Source organism: Mustelus asterias, chromosome 2 (genome assembly GCF_964213995.1).
Source record: "Mustelus asterias chromosome 2, sMusAst1.hap1.1, whole genome shotgun sequence".
Classification (NCBI taxonomy): Eukaryota; Metazoa; Chordata; class Chondrichthyes; order Carcharhiniformes; family Triakidae; genus Mustelus; species Mustelus asterias.
Window position 1 is genome coordinate 57,498,332 of NC_135802.1, and position 25,429 is coordinate 57,523,760.

A 25,429-nucleotide genomic window follows, 5' to 3' on the forward strand; every position below is an offset into this window, starting at 1 on the left:
GAATTTTAAAAATGGAGACGTTCCTCAGAATCCAAGAAATGAATATGATTCCCTTTGAAAGTTCATTTTCTTCAAACCATTTAAAAGTATTTAAATATCCTTTATCAAAGGAATCTCAAAGTTCCATCAGAAATTGGATAGTGTACTGAACTTTAGCTTTCAGGTCATATGATATTTGAAAATAAGTCATGGATGGATGCTTGACAGATTTAATATATTCCTAACATTCCAGTTCAGAAATTTCTCAATGATTTAACACCAACATTTTGAATATATTTATTTACATGTATATTTTAACAAAATGATTAGAGACGTCCAATTTCTAACAGGTGAATAAATACAAAAACCTTTAAATGTTAATTTTAGTTGAAACACTGCATTCACATGGATTGAGTCAAAGGAGGAAGAGTTTACATCAGATTATGACTACTACCTTGATAATTGTATATTTAAAAATTCAATCATTAGCTTGCCCATTGTTAGATGCAAAGCCATTACCCTTGCTCCTTTTGCTAGATGCTTCATAATGCAACTGCAATTTTTTTTTTTAAACCTGTTGTGCTACTGGTTTATTAGATAATTCACCTTTTAGAAGATATGCCCACAGTACTGCAAACTAACTACAAAAATTGTGCATTACAATGGAAAAAGAAAACATTCTGTAACAAAAAACACATTTGGGAACTTGAAAAAAATTACTGAAGGAATACATGGTCATTACTTACAGTACATACATTTGTAGAGTGCTCTGTCATATTTATATCATAATTATAAAGTTTCATAACCCTTCTAGAGCAAATCATCTGATCTACTTCAATTAGTTCTGTATTTTAATGATTTTTTTCAATATGGCATTCCTACCAGAGCAGTCTGATAAGTTTATGTAAATGCAGACCAAGTCGTAATACCCTATTTACAAGAAGTGGATCTCAGTAAATCGCAAAGTAATGATATTGAGGGAATATACACGAGAAAATATTAGTGCAAGGAGTGGTACAGCTTTTACACAACAACCTGCCAAAATAGAGTTCAATTCCATTATAATTCTTTCTGCAGGTCAGATTGCTGAATGGAACTTTAACATTTTAAAGTTATTTCCAATAAATAATTAGATTATATTGGTTTTAATAATATACTGTACATCCAATATAAACATTTAAGAAGCATTAACCAAATGGTCACCTCTTAGTTAATTGGATACAGTCAATAGTACAAATTTCAATTGAACCAATTTAAGCAGGTTTTAAGGTTTCATTAATTTTTCATTAGTTCATCCCTACAGAAGGCAAAATTTATGCTTGTATTGAGCGATGCATGCATCTACCAACTGAAGAGAAGAACACTTTACATTTTAAAAGTTCTTAAGACATAAATCTTGTATTAGAAATGTAACTATATGCTTTTGTTCTAAATTTTGAAATTGTTGAGGGTCATCTGTTAACACCAGATTTTCCATTACAAAGCAGTAGTGAGGTGGATACTTGGAAATGGAATTGCATTAGAAACAGGCCTAGTTACTACAACACTGGCTCTTCGTCTGTTGGGTGGGTTCATGAAGATCTACTCCTCTGCTTCTTCCACTGTTTGGTCCTGTATTCTGAGGCTCATTCTTGGGCAATTTCTTTGCTGCAAGGACGAGATTACAAGTCTGACAGTTCATTTCCTGGGCCATACCAATCTAAGTGTGTTTCAGTTTTTCTGCTCAAAAGAACCTTTTGCATTTGCATCACTTTCCTACTCAGTCAGAAATACTGTATTTCAAATCTCTACAGATGGTCCTAACTCATACTCTGGCACTATAACTTTTGGAAACTTATAACAGCCTGTCATCTTAATTCCCTCGCTGACCTCTGTCCTTGGCTTGCTACACTATTCCAATGAAGATCGACGCAAGTTTGAGAAACAGCATCTCATTTTTTAATTAGACACTTTAGTTTTCCAGGCTCACATTCAACAATGTCAGATTATAATTTCTATCCCCTTTTATTTTTGGATGACACCTTATGTTTCTTGTCCCATTACCATCTCCTATGCCTTCCACCATTATCTCTCATTTAAATCTCCCCTGCCTTCCATCCTAACAGTCTTAAAACACATTACATCTTCAATTTTCTCTAGTTCTGATGAAAGGTCAGAACTGGGAGTTGGCATGAAACTGCAGGAGACTGTCAGGAGCTGAGGAGCACCTATAAATAAAGCCCAGGGATTGCAGTGTGACCTACCTTGCTGGGAGTTGGAGTTGAGTAGATGGGTGCACTATTTCACCTGCAGGGAGGCAGCAGTGAAACAAAAGTGCAGTGGTGACTTCACAGGCAGATTGGCCGGAAAGTGCTCAGTTCAAGGGACAGTGTGTCGAAAAGCAGCTTAGGACACAGGAGTTAAGGTAGATCTATAAATAAGAACTAAGTCCTTAAAATAAGTAAAATTTTAAAATAAAAAAATATATATCTGAAACACATACCCGTGTGGTTACGAAGCATACAGCTTTTAGTCAGTGGTACTAGCATTCAATAAGCACAGTACTCCAAGTTAATTAAAGTTATCAAATTAAGTTACAGTCAGAAGTTTACAGCACGGAAACAGGCCTTTGGGTCCAACCTATCCAAGTTAACTAAATAACAAGTTAGAATGGCAAGGCAAGTGAGATGTTGCAACTGTGGAATGAATGTGTTTTGGGCACCAAAGCAATCCAGCACTAGGTGGACATGGAAAGGATGTTTCCTCTTGTGGGGAACACAGGTCATCCTTTCAGGACAGATGAGAATTTTTTTTTGTCAGGGTTGTGCGAAGTCAGGACTCTGCCTTAGAAGTCAGTGGAAGCAGGGTCATTGAATATTTTTAATGCAGCAGTAGATTGATTTCCTTGCCTAACAAAAATCCACCGTTATTGGGGGTAGATGGGAATGTAGAACTCAAACACAAACAGATCAGCTATGATCTTGTTGAATGGCAGAGCTGGCTCGAGGGGTTGAATGGCCTATTTCTACTCCTATTTCATATGTTTGTTATGTCAACTTCAAAACATTAACTGTGTTTCTCTCCACAGATGCTGACTGGCCTTGCCGAGTATGTGCAGCATTTTCTGTTTTTTATTTTATATTTAACTTTCCTTTTCAACAGCCCCTCGCAAGAGAAAGGGGGAAAGAGAGAAAATGAACGAAGTGAAATAGGCAAAACAAATAAAATTAAGTTGCTTGTTGAAACATTAAATAGTTTCAGGTGAAAAATAGGTTAGAATGTGTAAATGCTTAGCTTAAGGAATTAATTGTTCCTCCCAAGTTTCTACAAACTGAAACAATGAGTTTAACAACTTCAGATCTTGATTCTCTTAGGCAGCAGGCATTGGTAACCAGAGCCATTGGAAGAAAAGGAGATGTGGGTTATTCACTGGTTTTAGAAGAGTGAGGAGGGATCTCACAGAAACTTATAATATTCTAACAGGGTTAGACAGGGTAGATTCAAAGAATGTTCCCAATGGTGGGGGAGTCCAGAACTAGGGGCTAGAGTTTGAGGATGAGGGGTAAACCTTTTAGAATTGAGGCAAGGAGAAATTTCTTCACCCAGAGGGTGGTGAACGCGTGGAATTCACTATCACCATATGTAGTTGAAGCTAAAACGTTGTCTGATTTCAAGAAGAAATTAGATATAGCTCTTGGGGCTAAAGGGATCAAGGAATATGTGGGGGGGGGGGGGGGTGAAATCAGGATACTGAATTTGATGATCAGCCATGATCAAGATGAAAGGCGGAGCAGGCTCGAAGGGCTGAATGACCTACTCCTGCTTCTAGTTTCTATGTTAGTACTTTATGGGGATCACCTATTGATGCACGATTGACAGGGTCTTTCACATCCCTTGGGTCTACCTGCTTTTCTTCCACCACATTCCTTGGTCATGGAGATTTACTTGGAAGGTTTTCCATACTTCCCTTTGTTGCTATCCTGTTGTAAACATTTTCACCTCCTCTGGAAAAATCTTGTGTTTCTATACTTATTGCCTGGCTTCTTATCCCTTGTTACTTTGTTTATTTTTGCTCTCAACCTTATTAAAATAGATTTCCCTCTTGCTCTTTGCCTGCATCTATACCTTCGCTCTGCACTTATTAAAACCTTTCCATCTCCAAACATCTTCCAGTTCAGAAGTCGTCATTGACGAGAAGCATTAACCCTGTGCATCTCTTTACAGGCCCACTGCAATTTCCAGTGTTTCATTTTTATTTAGCATTTAAGTGTCTGCACATTTGGTTTAATGGTTACACTCATTTAGAGAGAAGTTACATAAATAAGTTAAAGTAATCAAATTACATGGTTTGTACATTCCTGAAGCATCTCACTGTCCAAAAACTTACATAAGCAGCTTTTATTTGAATACTTTATATGCAGATTCAATTTTTAATGAAATTTTATTGCAGCAAGCTGCAATTTATAGACATTCATTTCGATGTAATCAAGCTTACCTATTGCCAAAAATATTTCATTCACATTCATTGAAGTTTTTGCAGATGTCTCCATGAATAATAAGCTGTTGTCATCTGCATAGGACTGTGCTTCCTATAAAACAGATCAATTAGTTAAAAAGCATTTTGTTTGGAGGCTGTCTGCAGAATTACAGCAACTATCTCACCCTTTTCAAAAAGGCACAATTGGAATACATCCAGTTTTTCTACCACAGAACAAATATTTCTTTGTGTAGCATGGTCTGCAGTAAACACTTGAGAATGCCATTCTTGTGGACATTAGGGATATATAAATTCTGCAATGTTTAAAAGAAATTCAATACTCAAGCAGTAGAACATTTATGCAAATTATATATAAAACTACTCTATTAATCAATGTTTTGATTTAAAGTTTCTTAGGTCAGTGTTTCCATTATTTATTTTAACTCTCACCCTCCTTCCCTACAAAGCAGCAACTCATTTTGAGGTGAAGTGCTGTCAATGCACACTTGGACAATGAAATGACAGCATTCGCATTTACCAAGAAGAAAAACTGTTCAACAGGGCAAAGTCAACCCAGTCAATTGGCCTCATTAGCTTATTCCCAATGATAACCAAATTGTTAGAAGGAATTGACAGCAGTGCTATTAAGTGGCACTTACCAATAACCTGATCTTTGATATTTAATTTGATTTTGGCAAAGGCCACACAGCTCCAAACCAACTTCCTTGGTCCAAACATGAAAACAAAAGTTGCATTCCAGAGATGGGGCAAGTGACTGATAGACACTGTGGCAGATTTCGACTGGAGTGTGGCACCAAGTTATAGTGAAATTAATGAGAATTAGGGGGTGAAACGCCACAGGTGATTGAAGTCAAGACAGCTATGGTTGTTGAAGGCCAATCATCTCAAATATCTGATCACTTTTAGGGGTCAGAGGACTTTCCCAGAATTATTTTTCCAAGGAGATTACTTGGCTGCTAATAAGACAGGGAGCATTGGGCAGCTTGTTGCCCAGTTACAAGATGTCTCATTAGGACAGAAACCCCCCCCCCAGCTGATTTCTGTATTTTTCATACATTTGAAATAAAGCTGCTTTATAATTTATCATCATGCCTCACATCACCAAATGTTTACTTGGCTTGCCTTCAGGGAGATAAAGTAGTACATGAGAAGATAAATATCTGGTTCACGTCACAAGTCACTACTGAGCAGAGAGAATCAACTTCCAACAACGTAAAAAGATCAGATTGCTTACAGGAGCAACTGTGGCAATTGAACCAGAGAAGGACCAATGGCAAGCCCAAACCTGTAATAAGTACTATGGAGAAGAATGTGTTTTTTGAAGAGACTGTTAACAACTACTGGTTTAGAATTCAAGTGACCAATTAAATCAGAAGTTGTTAGTCACAAGTGTGAAAGATGTACTTTACAAAACATTTGCTGCACACATTCAAAGCCAACTCAAACTGTTTTGAAAATATTTTTACTGCACACAGCAACAATTGCTCATCTTTTACAAACCTGGAACTCTATCGCTCTCTTGTTCGCAAGATCAGCCTTGTTCCCCGCTAAAGCTATTACAATGTTAGGACTTGCTTGCCTCTGAAGCTCCTTAACCCAATTCTTGGCCCGTACAAAAGTATCCTGCAAAGAAATGGATGAAGGAAATAGTGAACATAAGAATTTTTACAAATCTGCCAAACAATGGACAGACAGCTTTCAAGCACCTGTCCTGAGGACCAATGTTCTGCAAAGCATGAAGACCATAAGACATAGGAGCGGAAGTAAGGCCATTCGGCCCATCGAGTCCACTCCACCGTTCAATCATGGTTGATTTCAACTCCATTTACCCGCTCTCTCCCCATAGCCCTTAATTCCTCGAGAAATCAAGAATTTATCAATTTCTGTCTTGAAGACGCTCAACGTCTCGGCCTCCACAGCCCTCTGTGGCAATGAATTCCACAGACCTACCACTCTCTGGCTGAAGAAATTTCTCCTCATCTCTGTTCTAAAGTGACTCCCTTTTATTCTAAGGCTGTGCCCCCGCATCCTAGTCTCCCCTGCTAATGGAAACAACTTCCCTACGTCCATCCTATCTAAGCCGTTCATTATCTTGTAAGTCTCTATCAGATCTCCCCTCAACCTCCTAAACTCCAATGAATATAATCCCACGATCCTCAGACGTTCATCGTATGTCAGGCCTACCATTCCTGGGATCATCCGTGTGAATCTCCGCTGGACCCGCTCCAGTGCCAGTATGTCCTTCCTGAGGTGTGGGGCCCAAAATTGCTCACAGTACTCCAAATGGGGCCTAACCAGTGCTTTATAAAGCCTCAGAAGTACATCCCTGCTTTTGTATTCCAAGCCTCTTGAGATAAATGACAACATTACATTTGCTTTCTTAATTACGGACTCAACCTGCAAGTTTACCTTTAGAGAATCCTGGACTAGGACTCCCAAGTCCCTTTGCACTTTAGCATTATGAATTTTGTCACCGTTTAGAAAATAGTCCATGCCTCTATTCTTTTTTCCAAAGTGCACGACCTCGCACTTGCCCACGTTGAATTTCATCAGCCACTTCTTGGACCACTCTCCTAAACTGTCTAAATCTTTCTGCAGCCTCCCCACCTCCTCAATACTACCTGCCCCTCCACCTATCTTTGTATCATCGGCAAACTTGGCCAGAATGCCCCCAGTCCCGTCATCTAGATCGTTAATATATAAAGAGAACAGCTGTGGCCCCAACACTGAACCCTGCGGGACACCACTTGTCACCGGTTGCCATTCTGAGAAAGAACCTTTTATCCCAACTCTCTGCCTTCTGTCTGACAGCCAATCGTCAATCCATGTTAGTACCTTGCCTCGAATACCATGGGCCCTTATTTTACTCAGCAGTCTCCCGTGAGGCACCTTGTCAAAGGCCTTTTGGAAGTCAAGATAGATAACATCCATTGGCTCTCCTTGGTCTAACCTATTTGTTATCTCTTCAAAGAACATTGTTGGAAAAAAAACTAGACACTGGTTTGGCAAGATCATGAGGGTTATTTGAGGCTTGTCATTTTAAGAGTGTGCTGTGCTTTAATTCTGTTCAAAGTTGTACCCCTGCTAAGTAACACATATAACATTATGGCTCACAAAGCTCTGAATACCAAATACATTCAGTTCCTGCCAGGTGTGGGGGCTCCATTCCTGCAAATTCTCGAAGTGTGAAATTGCAAACGATGAACCCGCTCATGAGCAGAGTTGGCACATGCGCAGTGCTCACTGGCTGTGCAGGAAAGGAGTGTTTAACATTCTAAGTCAGGAATATGTGAAATTTTATGCCACAAACTGTGATTACGTTTACAATTGCATTCGCGCAGGCAAACAATTTTGTAATAGAGGGGCTAGCAAACAAGGAGTTGTTTGTGCACAGAAATTACAACCTAAAGTTTTACTGATGACTAAAAACAGTTTAGATCACCTTACAGGTCATCAGATATTATCTTAAAAAATTAATCCTACCACAAAGCTAAAAGACAGGTGAAAGACTATTTTTTCAAGGGACCTTTTGTGACTCATTGCTTGCTTATGGATTTTTTTTTTTAACCTAAGAGAAGGATGTAATAGCCAGGTATGTTGATTTTAAAAGAGGAAATTTGAAAAGGTTTTCAATTTTGGACTATAGCGAAAAAGTTTCTAAATATTGAGACAATCCAGCTGTGAAAGGAGGGAGCTATGACATTCACTGAATTATACATTGAGTTAATTTGTGCCAGTTGCTATATTGCGTAACAGTGCATCTTCCTTTTCAGGTAGTTTCAATCCAACGTTTTGAAAATATAAAAGGAAATCTTAGCTACTGCTCTACTTCAAAAAGAAAATCAAAGAATCTGTTACTTGATTGAGAATTATGTATTTGTACCATAAGGACATATGAACATGAAATAAGAGCTATTCGACTCCGAGTCTGTCTTGCCTTTCAATAAGATCATGGCTACTCTGTTTGAGTTTTGAATTCCACATTCCCATCTACCCCTAACAACCTTTGATTTCCTAGCCTAATAAAAATCCACCCACCTCAAAAAATTCAATGACCCTGCCTTCTGAGGCCAAGTTCCGAAATTGCACAACCCTCAGAAAATGTTCTCATCTTTGTCCAGAGGGCAACCCTTAATTTTAAAACAGTGGCCTCTCGTTCTGGACACACCCAAAAGTGGCACCATTCTTTCCATGTCTATCTCAAGATCGTTCAGGATCTTATCAATAAAGTCACCCCTCACTCCTCTAAACCCCAGTGGAAACAAACCCAGTCTGTCTATCTTTTCCTCATAAGACAACCCACTTTCTCAATTTAGTAAATCTCCTTTAAACTGCCTCCAATGTATTTACATCCTTTGTTAAATGAGACCAAAACACGATATTCAAGTTGTGGTCTCACCAATGCCCAGTATAACTGAAACACAAGATCCTTATGTTTAATTCCTCTCAAAGAACAGAATTCAATTAGTCTTAATTATTTGCTGTGCCTGCACACTAACACTGACTCATGCAAGAGAATACCTCGATCCTGCTAAAGCTCGGAATTCTGCAACCATTCTCCGTTCCTGTAGTCATAGAAATCATAGAAACCCCACAGCGCAGAAGGAGGCCATTCGGCCCATCGAGTCCGCACCGACCACAATCCCACCCAGGCCCCACCCCCACATATTTTACCCGCTAATCCCTCTAACCTACGCATCCCAGGACTCTAAGGGGCAATTTTTTTTTTTAACCTGGCCAATCAACCTAACCCGCACATCTTTGGACTGTGGGAGGAAACCGGAGCACCCGAAGGAAACCCACGCAGACACGAGGAGAATGTGCAAACTCCACACAGACAGTTCCTTTTTAGTTTTCCTGCCAAAGTGAAAAACTTTACATTTTCCCACATTATACTCCACCTGCCAGATTTATGCCACTAAAATCAATCTAACTATCAATCTGCAAACTCATGTCCTCTTCTACAAATTTAGCTACCATGCCTTTGCTCCCCACATCTAAATCACTAATACAATCTGTAAAAAGTTGAGGCCCCAGCACAGGCCCCTGTGGGGCTCCAATTGACACATCTTGCCAATTTATCCAAAGTGTCTTCTGCCAGTCAATCGTATCAATTTTGGACATAAACACAATGTATTAAATTTATACAGACATACATGGTCAAGGTGCTAACTACAAAAATAAAGTACTGATAGTCACAGCCTGCACCCCAAACTTCAGACGGAGGCCATTCGGCCCATCGAGTCCGCACCAACCACAATCCCACCCAGGCCCCACCCCCACATATTTTACCCGCTAATCCCTCTAACCTGGAAAACTACATCAGATGGTACCCAACTCCAAACTGATTTTTCTTTTAGAAAAAGTGTTCCTTTTGGGAATTAACAGTATCTACAAATCTTTGAAACGCAGTCAGGCTTCAAATTCAACTTAAACCTTCAGCATTAATGAAGCAATTTGATCCAGTTTGCTTATTCGCTCAGAAAAGAGAAGCTAATATCTCACCTGATATTTTATAAATGAGGTGAAATCTTAAGATGCAAAATAAAAATGTCTAAAGAAAATTTTGCCCAGATGCAAAGGAAAAACAGAAGATTTGAGGGGAACTGGGCAGATGTAGTGATTAGAAAATAGGTCAAATGGTACGCAATTACAAAAATCATTATGAAACAAACAACTACAGACGCATCAATTAGATTTTATTCACTGTGTAAAATAATGGAATCTATTCTCAGGAGTAAGCTTGACTAAGTTGCCTGATTATCTTAAACAGCAGAGATTTAGAAGGGGAAGGTTTTGCCTGCTAAATTCGCAACTTGTGTTTTAAAAATGTTGACATCCAAAATGAACTATGGAAAGCCCCAAGCCAATATAGTGTACCTAGATTTCCAAAATGAATCCGAAAGTGCAAATTAGTATGAAAATCAGAATCCCTATAGTGCAGAAGAGGGCGTTCGGCCAATCAAGTCCGCGCAGACTCTCTGACATGATAGAGCATCTCTCCCACACCTTTCCCATGGCTAATCCATCTAACATATCTTGGGATACAATGGGCAATAGCCTGCTAATCTTTGGACTGAAAGGAGAGGAGTTCAATGAAAGCAATGAGTACTTTACTTTCAGATGGTGGGACTGTGTATGGCCCTATATTGGCTCCACCATTGTTTCTAATTTAGTTCAGTTCCAGATTAAGAAACTAAATGCAAATCCATCAAATATAAAGAGGATACTAAACTAGGTTTTGGCAGTTGATTTGAAGCAGGCTGTCAATTACAGATTTTGCAGAAAATAGGTAAAGTGGAAGAACAATGGCAAATGAATATAAATGCAACTGTAAAGTACATTAGCATCATTATGATACAGAGAAGCCATTTGGCCCAAGTACCATGCCAACCTCTCAAGAGGGATCCAGTTAGTGTCATTCCACTTCTCTATCCCTGTAGCACCTCGGTTCCTAAAAGCCCTAAAAGCTTAACTTCTGTAAGATGCCAATCCTACTTCCTTTTGAAATCATTAATGATCTCTGCTTCTACCACCCTCATAAGCACCATGACCCAGGTCATTACCCCTCGCTGTGTACAAAGGCTCTTCCTAAAATGCCTCTGCACCCTTGCTCACAACCTTAAATCTGTGACCTCCAGTCCCTAAATCATCAAAACCTATTATGATCTTGTACACCTCTTATCAAATCGCCTGAATCGCTTTTGCTCCAAGGAGAACAACCACCGTTTCACAAATCTAACCATTTGGCTAAAACTCTCTGGAAGCATTGTTGTTAATCTCCTTTGCATCCTCTCAAGGATCCTCACATCCTTCTTGAAGCGCAGTGAACAGAATTGGACACAATTGTGATGGCCTAACCGGAATATTATAAAAATGCAGCATGCCGTCTCTTTGTACTAAATCAGTTGCAAGTCTAATCAGCAGAACAGGCATGATTTTGGGAGAAACCCTCAGTTTCATATAATAGCTATCAAGCTTGTCATACTATATCCTTGCATCTATGTGAAGCATTTTTTAAATCAAATTCTCAAAGCACTGAAAATGCCCTACTCAATTTTCAGCTCAAAACATCCTGCTATTCCACACACAGCCTAGCATGCTTGACCTATTTGTTTAGAGTAGTTTTGCCAATTAAAAATCTCTAGCTTGTTTCTAAACAGTAATGCCAGCAGATAATTCAGCTCAATGTTCTCCCCAGATTTGGTGCTTCCCACAGCACACAGGATCTTAACATTTTAGTACCATTCAAACAAACAAAGCTGTACTTGATGGTCACAAAACACACTATATGAGGTGCTTTCAATGAAACAAAGTTTGAATATTCTACATTTACTGGAAATACTATTTTCAGTCAATCTGAATCTCTGAAGTACTCCACCAAAATTAAGAATGCAGCTGTAATGTAGTTGTACAACTCCACTTACATCATTTGTAATGTCGTATACCACTATAGCAGCCTGCGCTCCTCGATAGTACATTGGGGCCAAGCTGTGATATCTTTCTTGTCCTGCTGTGTCCCATATTTCAAATTTCACAGTTGTGTCATCCAGGCATACAGTCTGAGTTAGGAAAGCAGCTGAAACAGTTGATGCAGTTAAAAATTTGAATATTTTTTGAACTGGATAGCACAAACAAAATTTGTCAGCAATACAAAAGCTTAAGAGTTACAAAAATTTGCTTGCTTCAAAGAAGAGTTTTTATTTACACATTTAAAATTATGCATTCAAATTCAGGAATATGTATCAAAGTCATTAAAATAGTTACAAGCAGCATTTTTATTCATTGAGGACTCAATTAGAGTTAACCAGCTTGGAGCACTTCAATATCAACTGTTTGACCTTGTAGTCTATGGTCACAACCACCATTTTCGTCCAAACCAAACAAAACTGATTCACAAAAATAGAAATTAAAATAGTAAATGAAAGTAATTTGAAACCAGCTTCTCAGATTAGCAGATGCAAATGAACCTCCAAAGCTGAATTTCAACAGTAATCTTAAAAGTATTACTTGGCATGTTTAGTTTTAAAATCAGGCACATATTGTTTGTCTTTGTGTTGCATATGCTATGATAAACGTTTCATTACAGAATTTCCCTGCATGAGATGCAAAACAAATATTTTGTTTTAAAAAGTTGGGACTTATACATTGTTTACTTCTCTACTTGAGAAACAAATTTAGGTTTTCAAGCTCCATGAGAGAATTTATCATGGCTAGTCCGCACATTATTGGACTGTAGGAGGAAACTGGAGTACACTGAGAAACTCACGCAGACACAGGGAGAAACTCCACACAGTCACCCGAGTCTGGAATCGTACCCAGGGCTCTGTGGCGCTGTAAGGCAGCAGTGCTAACCATTGTGCCACCATGCTGCCCGCAAGGATCTCACCTCGCTGCATTCAACTCTTTTGTCGATGTTTGGACCAAGGCCATCATGCGGTCAGGAGCAGAGCAAGTTTGGCAGAACCAAAACTGAGCATTGGTGAATGAGTTATAGCTGGAAACAAAAACTTGGTTAAGGATGTCAGGTCCTAATTATAGTTCAGAAGCTCCTAGCATTTTAAGATTCTAACTTTTAAACAGAATGATATTGCTCGTGAGTGGGAAGGTTTAGATCCTGGGATTTTGCAGCATTTGTGTATGGGGGAGGGGGGGGGAAAAGAGAGAAACAGAGGTAGGCTTGCGGTTGTGTGTGTTGGGGGACAGAAATGCTGGGATTTGGTAGCTTAAGCTGCTTAATTATTTCAAGAGGTGCTTAGTTGCATGAGCAACCTTAACTCAACAGTATTTTTCAGTTTATTTCCTCTAATGTGGAGGGTAGGGAAAGGCGGGAAGCAACTCAAAAGTCAATGAGGATGTTGTGCCATATAAAGACGACAATATTACTGGCAACTGAATAGATCAAATTCTGTTTTTATGTTGTAGTAGATGCCAACCGTTTTGGGGGATCAAATTCGTCTTTTGAAAACTGTAAATTTTAATTAATGCAACTCATTTATATTTCTTTACCTATGTATTTATTCCTTTCTCTCAAGACCTATGATACACAGGATAATGAAAAGCTTAATGTGACAAACCAGGGATAGCTATGTGACAGCAATTGTGGGTGAAAACGAAATGAAGGACCCTGTTGTATTGGATGATGGGTTATGGGAAATCGATAATCTTTGAGCTTTGGAGTGCTAAGCATTCTAGATCATGGGAGTACTGGGACAGGAAGTTTGTCTTTGACCACTCTTGGCCATCAAACCACTCCTTTGCTCTGCTCCTTGCTGTTAAGGCACCATTCTACAGCCCACTACATTCCCAGCCTGAAATGAATGGAAGCGCAAAATGTGCTTTTGACTATTGCCCACCACCCTCCATGCACACTAACATGCGTATTTTTAAATTTTAATTTTATTTGTGTGTCACAAGTAGGCTTACATTAGCACTGCAATGAAGTTACTGTGAAAATCCCCTAGTCGCCACACTCTGGCGCCTGTTCGGGTAACTGAGGGAGAATTTAGCTTGGCCAATGCACTGAACCAGCACGTCTTTCAGCCTGTGAGGAAACCGGAGCACCCAGAGGAAACCCATGCCGACACGGGCAAAATGTACAATCTCCACACAGACAGTGACACAAGCTGGGAATCAAACCCAGATCCCTAGCGCTGAGAGGCAGCAGTGCTAACCACTGTGCCACATATAAACCCAACAGTTAAGAGTGGACAGGGTCTGGGTAATGGTGGGCGGAAAGGTCCAATGTCCAGAAACAGACGAGTCAGGGTGGCTTGCAAATGCCATTAGTAAGGATGAATGAGGTTCTGTTCAAGGCCTCGCTGTGATTAAGGTAGCAGCAGAGCAAGAGTCTGAGGGAAAAAAAGTGCACCTCACGATTTTGCTCATTGGCTGGATGTGGAAAATGCATTCAGCTTGTTTTATCACATTTGAATTGGTTGCATTAATTCTATTCAAACTGAGTGAACAAACTTTATTTTAAAAAAGTAAGGGTTTAAACTACGCAAATTCCAAAAGAGATGAGAACATACTGAATGGAAATGAATTAGTTCAAAACCTAGGTTACAGCAGATATATTACTTCAAATAGTAAATTTCCATGTTTAAATTGTTTAGCTTCAACATGGGGGCCTGTTTAGCATTGAATTTCAGTTTAGACTTGTTTCATGCAGGAATGATTGTAGGGCCGTTGGCATGACTGGCATTTTGGGAGTGGACTTTGCCATGCTCTGATTCACCTTCTAGAGGCCGGCAGCCTCTGCAGCACACTGACTCTCCTTCCCTCTCCTCCAGATTGTGCCTTACGTCCTGCAAATCAAAGTCACTTGTCTGCATCTTGCCATTCAACTCCAAAGAATGCTCAGGGGAGGGAAGTGACACACATTAGAGGCAGGGAGCTGGAGGTTCAGCAAGAGAGTGGGTCTGCAACAAGCGGGAAAGTGAGGGAGCACCAGTGACCATGAACACTTTGGAGGAAATAATAACAAATGGGATTACTATCTCAATGGAAACAAATTAAAACATGCTACCGTGCAAAGGGACCTGGGGTTCCTTGTGCATGAGACGCAAAAGCCCAGTCTGCAGGTACAACAGGTGATCAAGAAGGCAAATGGGATGTTGGCCTATATCGCGAGGGGGATAGAATATAAAAGCAGGGATGTCTTGATGCACCTGTACAGGGCATTGGTGAGGCCGCAGCTGGAATACTGTGTGCAGTATTGGTCCCCTTATATGAGGAAGGATATATTGGCATTGGAGGGAGTGCAGAGAAGGTTCACCAGGTTGATACCGGAGATGAGGGGTTTGGATTATGAGGAGAGGCTGAGGAGATTGGGTTTGTACTCGTTGGAGTTTAGAAGGATGAGGGGGGATCTTATGGAGACTTATAAGATAATGCGGGGGCTGGATAGGGTGGAGGCGGAGAGATTCTTTCCACTTAGTAGGGAAGTTAAAACTAGAGGACACAGCCTCAAAATAAAGGGGGGTCGGTTTAAGACAGAGTTGAGGAGGAACTTCTTCTCCCAGAGGGTGGAGAATCTCTGGAATTCTCTGCCCACTGAGGTGGTGGAGGCTACCTCGCTGAATATGTTTAAAGCGCGGATGGATGGATTCCTGATCGGTAAGGGAATTAAGGGTTATGGGGATCAGGCGGGTAAGTGGTACTGATCCACATCAGATCAGCCATGATCTTATTGAATGGCGGGGCAGGCTCGAGGGGCTAGATGGCCTACTCCTGCTCCTATTTCTTATGTTCTTATGAACCAAAGGGTTGACATCAAGAGAGAGATGAGGCAGAGGACACAAACCAAAGGGTTGGCAATGAGAGGTAGGGCTAGAGAGCTGCAAAGGCTACAAACTGAAGGGTCGGCAACAAGAGGAAGGGTCTGCAGTGACTCTGATGGTCAGGTAGCAGGGTATGTAGTGAGCAAGAGGCTCAAGGAGGCAGCAGAAGAAAGTTAGCATATTTATATTTAAAAGTCATTTAATTTACCAATATAGGAATTTAGTATTTCAACTTACAGGGTGTTTTAGAAAGGTCCTACAGAACAGAACTAGAATCAACTAATTGTTGTAATGGGAAAATCTTATTTGCTTCAAGTTGTTTCTTTCAGGAATGCAACTACAACTTTGACAATGTACTGTATCTATTTTGTTTTACTCTTTTATGGGATGCGATTGTCACTGCCAAGGCCAGCATTTACTGCTCGTCTCCATTTGCCCTCGAGATGGTGATGGTCTTCTTGGACCACAGCCAGATGTATCAATGCTGCAGAGTCCAGGTTCTTTGACCAACAACAATAAAAGAAGAGCAATATAGTTATAAGTCTGAATGGTGGGGCTTGGAGGGGAACTCACAGACTATCATTACCATGTTATCCCTCGCGGTTCTTCTAGATGGTGGATATCGTGGATTTGGAAGGTACTGACGAAGGAGCCTTGGTGATTTGTTGAAGTGTATCGTGATTATAGTACACTATTGTGGTGGTGGAAGTGAATGTTGAAGGTAGTTGGGAGTGTCAATCAAGTAGGTGGTTTTGTCCTGGATGGTGTCAAGTTGAGAATACTGTTGGAGATGCACCTATCCAGGCAAGTCCACAGTATTCCATTACACTCCTGACTTGTGCCTTTTGGATAGTGGACAGGCTTTAGGAGTCAGGAGGCAAGCTACTTAGTGTAAGATTCCTAGCTTGCAATCTGTTCTTGCAGTTACAACATTTATATGGCTGGTCCAGTTCAGTTTCTGGTCAATGGGATGTTGACAGTGAGGAATTCAGTGATGGCAATGTCAATGGATGACTGAGGGAGATGGTTGGATTGTCTCTTGTTGGAAACTGTTATTGCCTGGAACTTGTATGGCATCAATATACACATTACTTTACTAAAACAAAGTTGATGACATCTCAAGATATATACAGCAATAACAAGTCCACATTATGCTCAAGTTTTACAATTCACTGACCAGACCATATAAAGTATGAGTTTTGGACACAATGCCCCAAAGTTGATTTTTTTGCGCACTGTTTCTGAAATAAGTAAATTGACAGCAATTGTAAAGATGGTGACCTATTGGCAGGGGTGATGGTGGTGAGCATAGTCAGGAACAGTGGCTGGACCATCGGCAGGTGTGGAGGGGTAGGCAATGTTCAGGGTGCTTGTTTGTGTACGCATGTGCGCGTGGGGGGGGCGGGTGTATGAAGTTCACTTGTTCGGCTCAAGTTGTAAAAATGTCTTTCCAACAAAGCTCCCACTGTTAAATCACTGTCAAGCCATCACCTATAATTAACAGTGGAAGCATCCCAGCTCCACCATACGTGCACAAGACTTTTCAACCGCAGCAATGTCTCAATATTCATCACTATTGCCAGCAGAAGATCCTAGCCCGTTTGATAGCTTAAATTTTTATGCAATAGCAGTGCACATACTGGAAAGAGAAAAAAAGATACATTTGCATTATGTACTGCATTTCACATCTTTATATCACAAATCAATTCACATTTTTGACACAACTTACAAGTTATACCAAAAGTGTGAATTGTCAATTTATCTACAGATTTCAATGTTATTTCTGGTACTCATTAGACATTCAACAGGTAGTATACAAATCTTCCATATCTACATTAGCATAGCACATCACTTTGTTTAAGGAAGGCTGCAGGAAAAAGCCTGGGAACCAGTGAGCCTAACATCTGTAGTGGGTAAGTTGTTAGAAGGTATTCTGAGACAGGATCTACCGGCATTTAGAGGCAAGGACTGATTAGGGACAGTCAGCATGGCTTTGAGTGGAAAATCACATCTCATGAATTTGATTGCAGTCGACGTTGTCTACATGGACTTTAGCAAGACCTTTGACAGGGTACCGCATGGTAGGTTGTTGCATTAGATTAAATCTCATGGGATCCAGGATGAAGTAGCCAATTGGATACAAAATTGGCTTGATGAGAGAAGACAGAAGGGGTTGTAGAGGGTTGTTTTTCAAATTGGAGGCTCGTGACCAGTGGTGTGCCTCAGGGATCGGTTATCTACTGTTACTTGTCATTGATAGTAATGATTTAGATGAGAATTTAGGAGGCATGTTTGCAGATGACACCAAGATTGGTGGCATTGTGGACAGTGAGGAAGGTTTGCAACGGGATCTTGGCGGCATGGTAGCACAGTGGTTAGCACTGCTGCTTCACAGCTCCAGGGTCCCGGGTTCGATTCCCGGCTCGGGTCACTGTCTGTGTGGAGTTTGCACATTCTCCTCGTGTCTGCGTGGGTTTCCTCCGGGTGCTCCGGTTTCCTCCCACAGTCCAAAGATGTGCGGGTTAGGTTGATTGGCCAGGTTAAAAAAAAAAAATTGCCCCTGAGATGCGTAGGTTAGAGGGATTAGCGGGTAAAATATGTGGGGGTAGGGCCTGGGTGGGATTGTGGTCGGTGCAGACTCGATGGGCCGAATGGCCTCCTTCTGCACTGTAGGGTTTCTATGATTTCTATGAATTGGGCCAACGGGCTGATGGCAGATGGAGTTTAGTTTAAATAAATGCGAGGTGATGCATTTTGGTATATCGAACCAGGGCAGAACTTAGTTAATGGTAGGGCATTGGGAAGAGTTATAGAAGCAATAGATCCAGGGGTTAAGGTTCATAGCTCCTTGAAAGTGGACAAGGTGGTGAAGGCAGCATTCAACACGCTTGGTTTCATTGGTTAGAACATTGAATACAAGAGTTGGGACATCTTATTGGAGCTGTACAAGACATTGGTAACGCCACACTTGGAATACTGTGTACAGTTCTGGTCACCCAATTATAGAAAGGATATTAAACTAGAAAGCGTGCAGAAAAGATTTACTAGGATGCTACCGGGACTTGATGGTTTGAGTTATAAGGAGAGGGTGGATAGACTGGGACTTTTCTCCCTGGAACATAGGAGGCTTAGGGGTGATCTCAGAGGTCTATAAAATAATGAAGTGCACAGATAAAGTAGATTGTCAACATCTCTTCCCAAAGGTAGGGAAATCTAAAACTGGAGAGCATCGGTTTAAGTGAGAGGGAGAGATACAGAAGGGTCCAGAGGGGCAATTTTTTTCACACAGAGGGTGGTGTCTGGACCAGGCTGCCAGAGGTAATAGTAGAGGGTACAATTTTGTCTTTTAAAAAGCATTGGGACAGTTATATGGATAAGATTGGCATAGAGGGATATGGGCCAAACACGGACAATTGGGATCAGCTTAATGGTTAAAAACTTGGCGGTATGAACAAGTTGGGCTGAAGGGCCTGTTTCCATGCTGTAAACCTCCATGGTTCTATCAGAGGGACACTGGAGTTTGACCCATTGCTGGAATTGAAGGGATAAAGCGATCAGCTACATGGTTAGCGGCAGAAGTCCAATAAAGGATGAATGCATTTCAGTCGCAATCAAAGAATATGATCAAATACAAGAAGCTATTGCTAACATGTGAAATCCAGTTCTACTGAGTACCACTTCCATAGAGTACCAGACTAGGGGAATTCAGTGCAGTGAGGGAAGAGGTGCAGCACTGGAATTTTAAAAATTTCAAGCAGCAGCTCAAGAGATGGACGATTCACAATAATGGCTAAGTGGAGGACTAGAGATGTTGCAAGTAATAGTTTATCCAAGGTACTAACTAGATTCTGAAAGAGGAAAAATATTTTTAGGGTCATGGACGGGCACCGAGAACTGCTACTTGCAATTCCTGTACCATATTGGAACTCAACACCATTTGTTGTTGAGAGCAAACATTTTAGCTGCTTGAATATAAGTTTGGTTTCTGAACGCAAGGAGCATGGGGACCAATTATATTCAAAAGAGATGGGTTGCACCTCAACAGGACTGAGACCAATGTGATTGTGGGGAGGTTCATTTATGATGACGAAGCCTTAAAATAGTGATGGGCACCAGCATATTAGAGGAGGAGAAAAAAAAACGAACAACAGAATGTTGGATAGTACTCGAGAAGGAAACATTAGGTAAGAGCAGACCAAGGGGGCTCATGAGGAAGACAAAGATTTAGAATGCACGTACATAAATGCATACAATTTGGTGAATATGGTTAGTAAGCTACAAACATGAACAGCTGAGCAGGAATATGATGCAGTGGCAATAACAAATGTGGTTTAAAAGTGATGAGGACTGGTATTTAATATTTACAGATACAAAGTGTTAAGATAGGGAAGGAAAATAGGGCAATGCAGTGGCTGGACTGATTAGGGAAGACTGAGTGTTGGAAAAAGGGGACAAGTATAGAGCTGAGAAGCGCAAAAGGGTATGATTACAAACTATATACTGGATATTCTATAGGTCTCCAATTGAAAGACAATGAGGAACAATTCTGCTGGGAACTCTCAGAAAAGCACAATTATAGAATGGTGCTATCGGAGGGATTTATTAAATTAAATATTGACTGGAATAAAGTTAAGAGTGGGGGGGGGGGGGGGGTTATTTCTGAAATGTATGTTCAGCAGAACTTCCTGGACTAGTTTTTTCACAGCAACTAGGAATGAAGCATTGATGGATCTTGCACTGAATGAGGTAGGTCATGCAGACCAAATATCTGTTGGGCAATATTATGACTAGTGTAATCATATCAGGTTGAGATTAATAATGAAGAGGAACAAGAAACAACTGAAAGAACGTCTAAATTGGAAGAAGGCTAACATCAATGGGATGAGGAGACCTAACCTGTGTAAAATGGAACCAAATCGACAAAAACAAGCAAATAGGAAGAGGTGGGGTGGGGTCCAATAGGGACAAAGAAGGTCGTATATGCTTTGAAGCTATTGGGCATGACTAGAATACTTAAATAAATACTGCTGCAAAGCACTCATTAAGGAAGCACATGCTGACAATATGTTAGGAGTCAAGCTGATACAGATAACGGATGGAGTGAAAATGAATAGGCAGGATGTACTGGAAAGACTGGCTATGCTTGGAGTGGATAAGACACCTACGCCTAGAAGACTTGCAATACATGTCACTAAGGAGGTGGGGTGGAGGAGAGGGTGGAGATAGTGGAAGGTCTTCCAATCTTCCCTAGATATGGGAGGTGCCAAAGGATTGGAAAGTGTCAAAAATAAAATCCTTGTTCAATAAGGTGTAAAGATATTCCTGGTAACCACAGTCAGTTTAATATCAATGGTGAGTAAGGTTTTACCAATAAAGGGGAAAAAAAGATATTTGAAGAGGTTTAAGTGATTTAAGGAGACCAAGGGTGGATTTGTCGAAGGCAGATCATGTTCAACTAATCTAATTGAATTTTTTGACAAACAAACAGAGAAGATGTAGGGAATTCAGTGGATATTGAATACATGGATTTTCAGAATACCTTTGACAAACTGCCACATAAATAGTTGGTTAAAAAAGGTTCAATGAATGGGGCAGCAATCGGTTTGGATACAAAAAAAAATAGCAAGTTTAGGCATGTTTGTTTCGGAGGCTGTTCCTACAACGAACTGGAAAAGTCACTGCTTTTTAATTATATATACACATGACTTGGAGTAAAATTTCAATGTTTGCCTTATGAGACCAAACTTGGAGATGTGATCAACAGTGAGGATGATACCAATCAACTGCAACAGGCCACAAATGGGTTAGCAGAAAGGCAAGCAAGTAGATGGAATTTAACACTGTCAGGTGATGCATTTTGCAGAAGGATCAGAGGAGGCAATATAGACTTAATGCGACAGTTCTAAGAATGTGCCAAGAAGGGGAAACTTGGGGTTCATAAGCATAGATCTTTGAAAGGGGCAGGGTATATTGAGAGTAGCTAGCTAAGCATATGGAATCTTTCCTTCCTAAATTGAATATAAAAGCAGATAAGTTATGCTAAACCTTTATAAAGCTCTGGTTAGGTCACAACTATTATTACAAGAGTAATACATTACGTTCTGGCTTAGGAAGGACATGCTGGCCCACAAAAGGGGACAGAAGAGATTTAACAGAACAGGCTCAGGGATGAAGCAATTTACTTACAGGTTAGGTTGAGAAGCTGGGATTGCTCCTCTTGGAGCAAAGGGGATTTGTGGGAAGATTTGATAGCAGTGTAGAAGATTGTCAGGTTTAGATAAGGTAAACAAAGAAAAGTTGTTCCCATTAGCTGATACAAGGATTGGGGATACAGATTTAAGATTTTGGGCAGGAGATGCAGGTGATGTGAGTGGCAATGATGTGCTACTGGCTGCCTACAAAGTGTGGTGGAAGCAGAAACAATTATTTCCAAAAGATTGGATAGGCACTTGAGGGAAATAAACTTGCAGGGCTGTGTGAATAGAACAGGGGAATGGGACTGACTGGAGTGCTCTACAGAGCCCCCAGCATGGATGCCATCGTACAAATTGCCTTCATCAATGCCTAATGATATTGCGACCTGTGTCTTTGGTCAGACGGTTTTGATGATGCAGGAGAAGGAAAAACTGACTAAAGGGAAGCAAAGAGTGCTGTGGGAGATATGAGCAAAGGCTTTAGTAGAAAATATGGGTTGTAGTTAGTATGGACAGAAAAGTTAGCGTTTATTTTAAGTAAGGGTGAGGATAGGTAACCAATTCCAACGTTAGCTAGCATGAGCCAAGAGTGAAGTTGAATAGTCAGGAGTTTCATTATAACAGAGTCAAGGGAACGTGGCCGAGATGAGCTAGGAAAAGACAGGTGTTGTTGAGTGAGCAACCGAGGGCTCCAGCAGTACAGAGCAGATAGTTACACTCAGGGGCCTGCAGCAAAGGCAGATGATCACATTATAAAGAAAATAAAGACGAATAAACCAACAAGTTCCTTCTACTGTATCTACAAAATGTAGGAAGTAGTGGTCAAAGATTCTGGCGAAAGAGATACAGACTCTGGAGTGACCTTTGCTATTCAGGATGTTCCTAGAACCCTGCACAGTTCAGCAAAGCTTGACGAGCGGAACTTGATAAAGGCCTAATGGCTTCAAAAAAATATGAACCATTTCAAAATACACAAAAAAATAAGACCAAGCAAGCAGTAATAGAATTAACCAAAAGCATGTTTGAAAGAAGAGATTTTGAAGGAAGTGATCATGAAGAACTCCTCAGAATTAGAGCTAGGAAGCTGACAGGAGTTTTTACTTCATGACCAAACCACGGAGAAGTAACCAAACGTTAGGTGACCAGGCTACTGGTTGACATAGCCTTGAAATCTGTTCCAATTCTGAGTCAGAGGAAGGTCATGGAGAAACCTCCAAGAATGAATTTTGAATTGAGCAACAGGAGAGAAGAGAGCCAACATTGAGTTTAGAGGACCCTTTGTCAGAACTCGAAATATTGGCTCTATTCTCTCCCCACAGATGCTGTCATACCTGCTGAGATTTTCCAGCATTTTTTGGTTTTGTTTCAGATTTCAGCATCTGCAGTATTTTGCCTTTATTATAGGAGACAATGGAAGTGAATAGTGAATGATGGATAGTGAAATGCACATGCAGCAGTGTTTGAGGACAGTTGGGAGATTGCAAGTAGGCGTTTGGGTGAAGCTTAGGAAATCAAAGTGTGTGTTGCAAATAGCCTAACTTGAGGTAACAAAAGTATGGAATTATACACAATGGAGGCAAAGAAATGATAGAGGCTGGCAGTGCTGTAGAAGCATTTCTTTTAAGTAGCGCAATAGTATAAAATATAATCTAAATAGTAAGCGAAATAGCAAGATTTAATGTTCTTGTTAATCTGATCAAACTGTTCTAAAGATGATACTACTTCATTGTAAGTATTTTTGCACAACTTCCAACCAACTGACCTCTCTCCTGGTCTCTGCCACAAACATTACTAGTGACTCCGGCTGTCTGAGTTTGTTGGATAAAGTTGGTTTGGAATCCTTGTTTGGTGCTGATTTTTATTTCAGCACTGTATCAAGAGCATGCTGTGATGGTTAGTAAGAGAGGTACGAGACTGTTGATTGCTGAATTGGGTTTGTCTGTACCATAACAGAATGAGCCAATCAGAGCAACATGACTGGAAAACAGACCTTACTGGATGCCGCCTGCTCTTCCTCTTTACCGTGCGCATAGTAGAAAAGGCTGTGCTCTCACGATCAAAGTTGCACAGGATGCAGCAAGCCATAACAAATCACGTCATGCACTCTGAAGAGTACTGTAGGACTATTCCAAATGGCCAATAGTATGTTCTATGGTATGTACGGCAGCATGATTCTTATATTGAGCATGCTGCTGACATGCACATTGGTAGGGCATTGGAGTCTTGAGCCAGGTGGATATCCCTTGTTACATAGTAGCTTCTGGTTTCTTATGATGACTCGAGTTTGGTGATACAGCTGCCAGGATACTGATAATTAATCTGCATAATGATTAAAGTACGGTTACAGACCATCTGAACACTGAGGAACCCTTTGTGGTACATCTCAATTTATATGTAGTGCTTACATAGTGAAGCCTGCAGTCAATGCTCCCCTACAATCTGGTGAAACAATATGTTTGCTATGCCCATTTTTCTCTTGCTAGAGAGCAGCAATGCACTCCACTCACTTTGCATAGTCAGTGACCTCCCATATGCAACAGTGGATGGCAAACTGCAAGGATGTTGAAAATGTCAATACCTCCAGCTTAGAAGTCCAGGGTCATAGTCACAGTCACCTTTGCAATTACTGACAATGCTGTCTTCACCCTGCTGAAGCTGCAGATATGCCTGCAACAAGTCACAGATTTCAGTGAAGACCTCCTTCGTGAAGGGGAGATATTGCACAATGTTCCTTGCTCTGGTAGGGATAGGAGAATTTCTCCCTAAAGACTCTAGATGGATATAAAGCTCTTTTCCACCTCTTCCCATTTAGTGCCTCATGTTCTCCTGTGTCACTTCTCATTCGCTGTTACGCTGCAGGCCAAGGGGGAGAGAAACTACAGCACCCATGACTAGAAATAAATGACCCAAGCAGAATCAAGTCCATCAGCATGTGCTGCACCACTCCCCGCAGACCAACTTTTAGTAACAAAAATCTCCCGACACTTTTACTAACTCAACAATTGTCACTAAAAATCAAATAGCAACTGACCTGAAAGTGGTTAATGACCCTTTTAAATGGCATCGGTAGGAGTCACCTCCTACTGCCAAACACATTCAATTGTATAACTTGAGAACACGCACACAAGTTGGTGTGCAGATCCAAATGGTACCGACACAAACCTATGCCACTCTCAGATCAATAGAAATGACCTACCCGAAATGTTGGCCCAGAAACGATCATATCAAAACTGTGCCTGTCAGATGCAATTTTGAATCTAAACAAAAGCACCTTTGGCACAAAAAATACAAGTGCCATGCAGCCAAATTTTGCTGCACAAATCTCTAAACAAAAACCCGAAGTAGATACATTAATACCATTTGGTCTCCAAAGTAAATTTTACTCTTTCAAAAAAAATAACAAACTTCTCCAGCAAAAAAACCCAGAAGTACCAATGTTTTTAATGTGTTAAATAAATTTGATCATACGTCATTTGTTACTACTTTTGTGCAGCATT

General features: G+C 40.6%; 1 protein-coding gene across 1 annotated transcript in view; it reads right to left on the reverse strand.

The window, feature by feature from the left end:
• Positions 1-262: 262 nt before the first annotated feature.
• The window catches only part of rab5aa (RAB5A, member RAS oncogene family, a), a 36,425-nt gene continuing 11,258 nt past the window's right edge, over positions 263-25,429 (reverse strand). Inside the window, exons 3-6 of the mRNA XM_078236008.1 lie at positions 11,884-12,035; positions 5,957-6,079; positions 4,454-4,547; positions 263-1,626 (exon numbers count right to left, since the gene is read on the reverse strand). Coding sequence (XP_078092134.1) covers positions 1,511-1,626; positions 4,454-4,547; positions 5,957-6,079; positions 11,884-12,035 — 485 coding nt within the window. The 3' untranslated portion in view covers positions 263-1,510. The remainder of the gene's footprint in view (positions 1,627-4,453; positions 4,548-5,956; positions 6,080-11,883; positions 12,036-25,429) is intronic.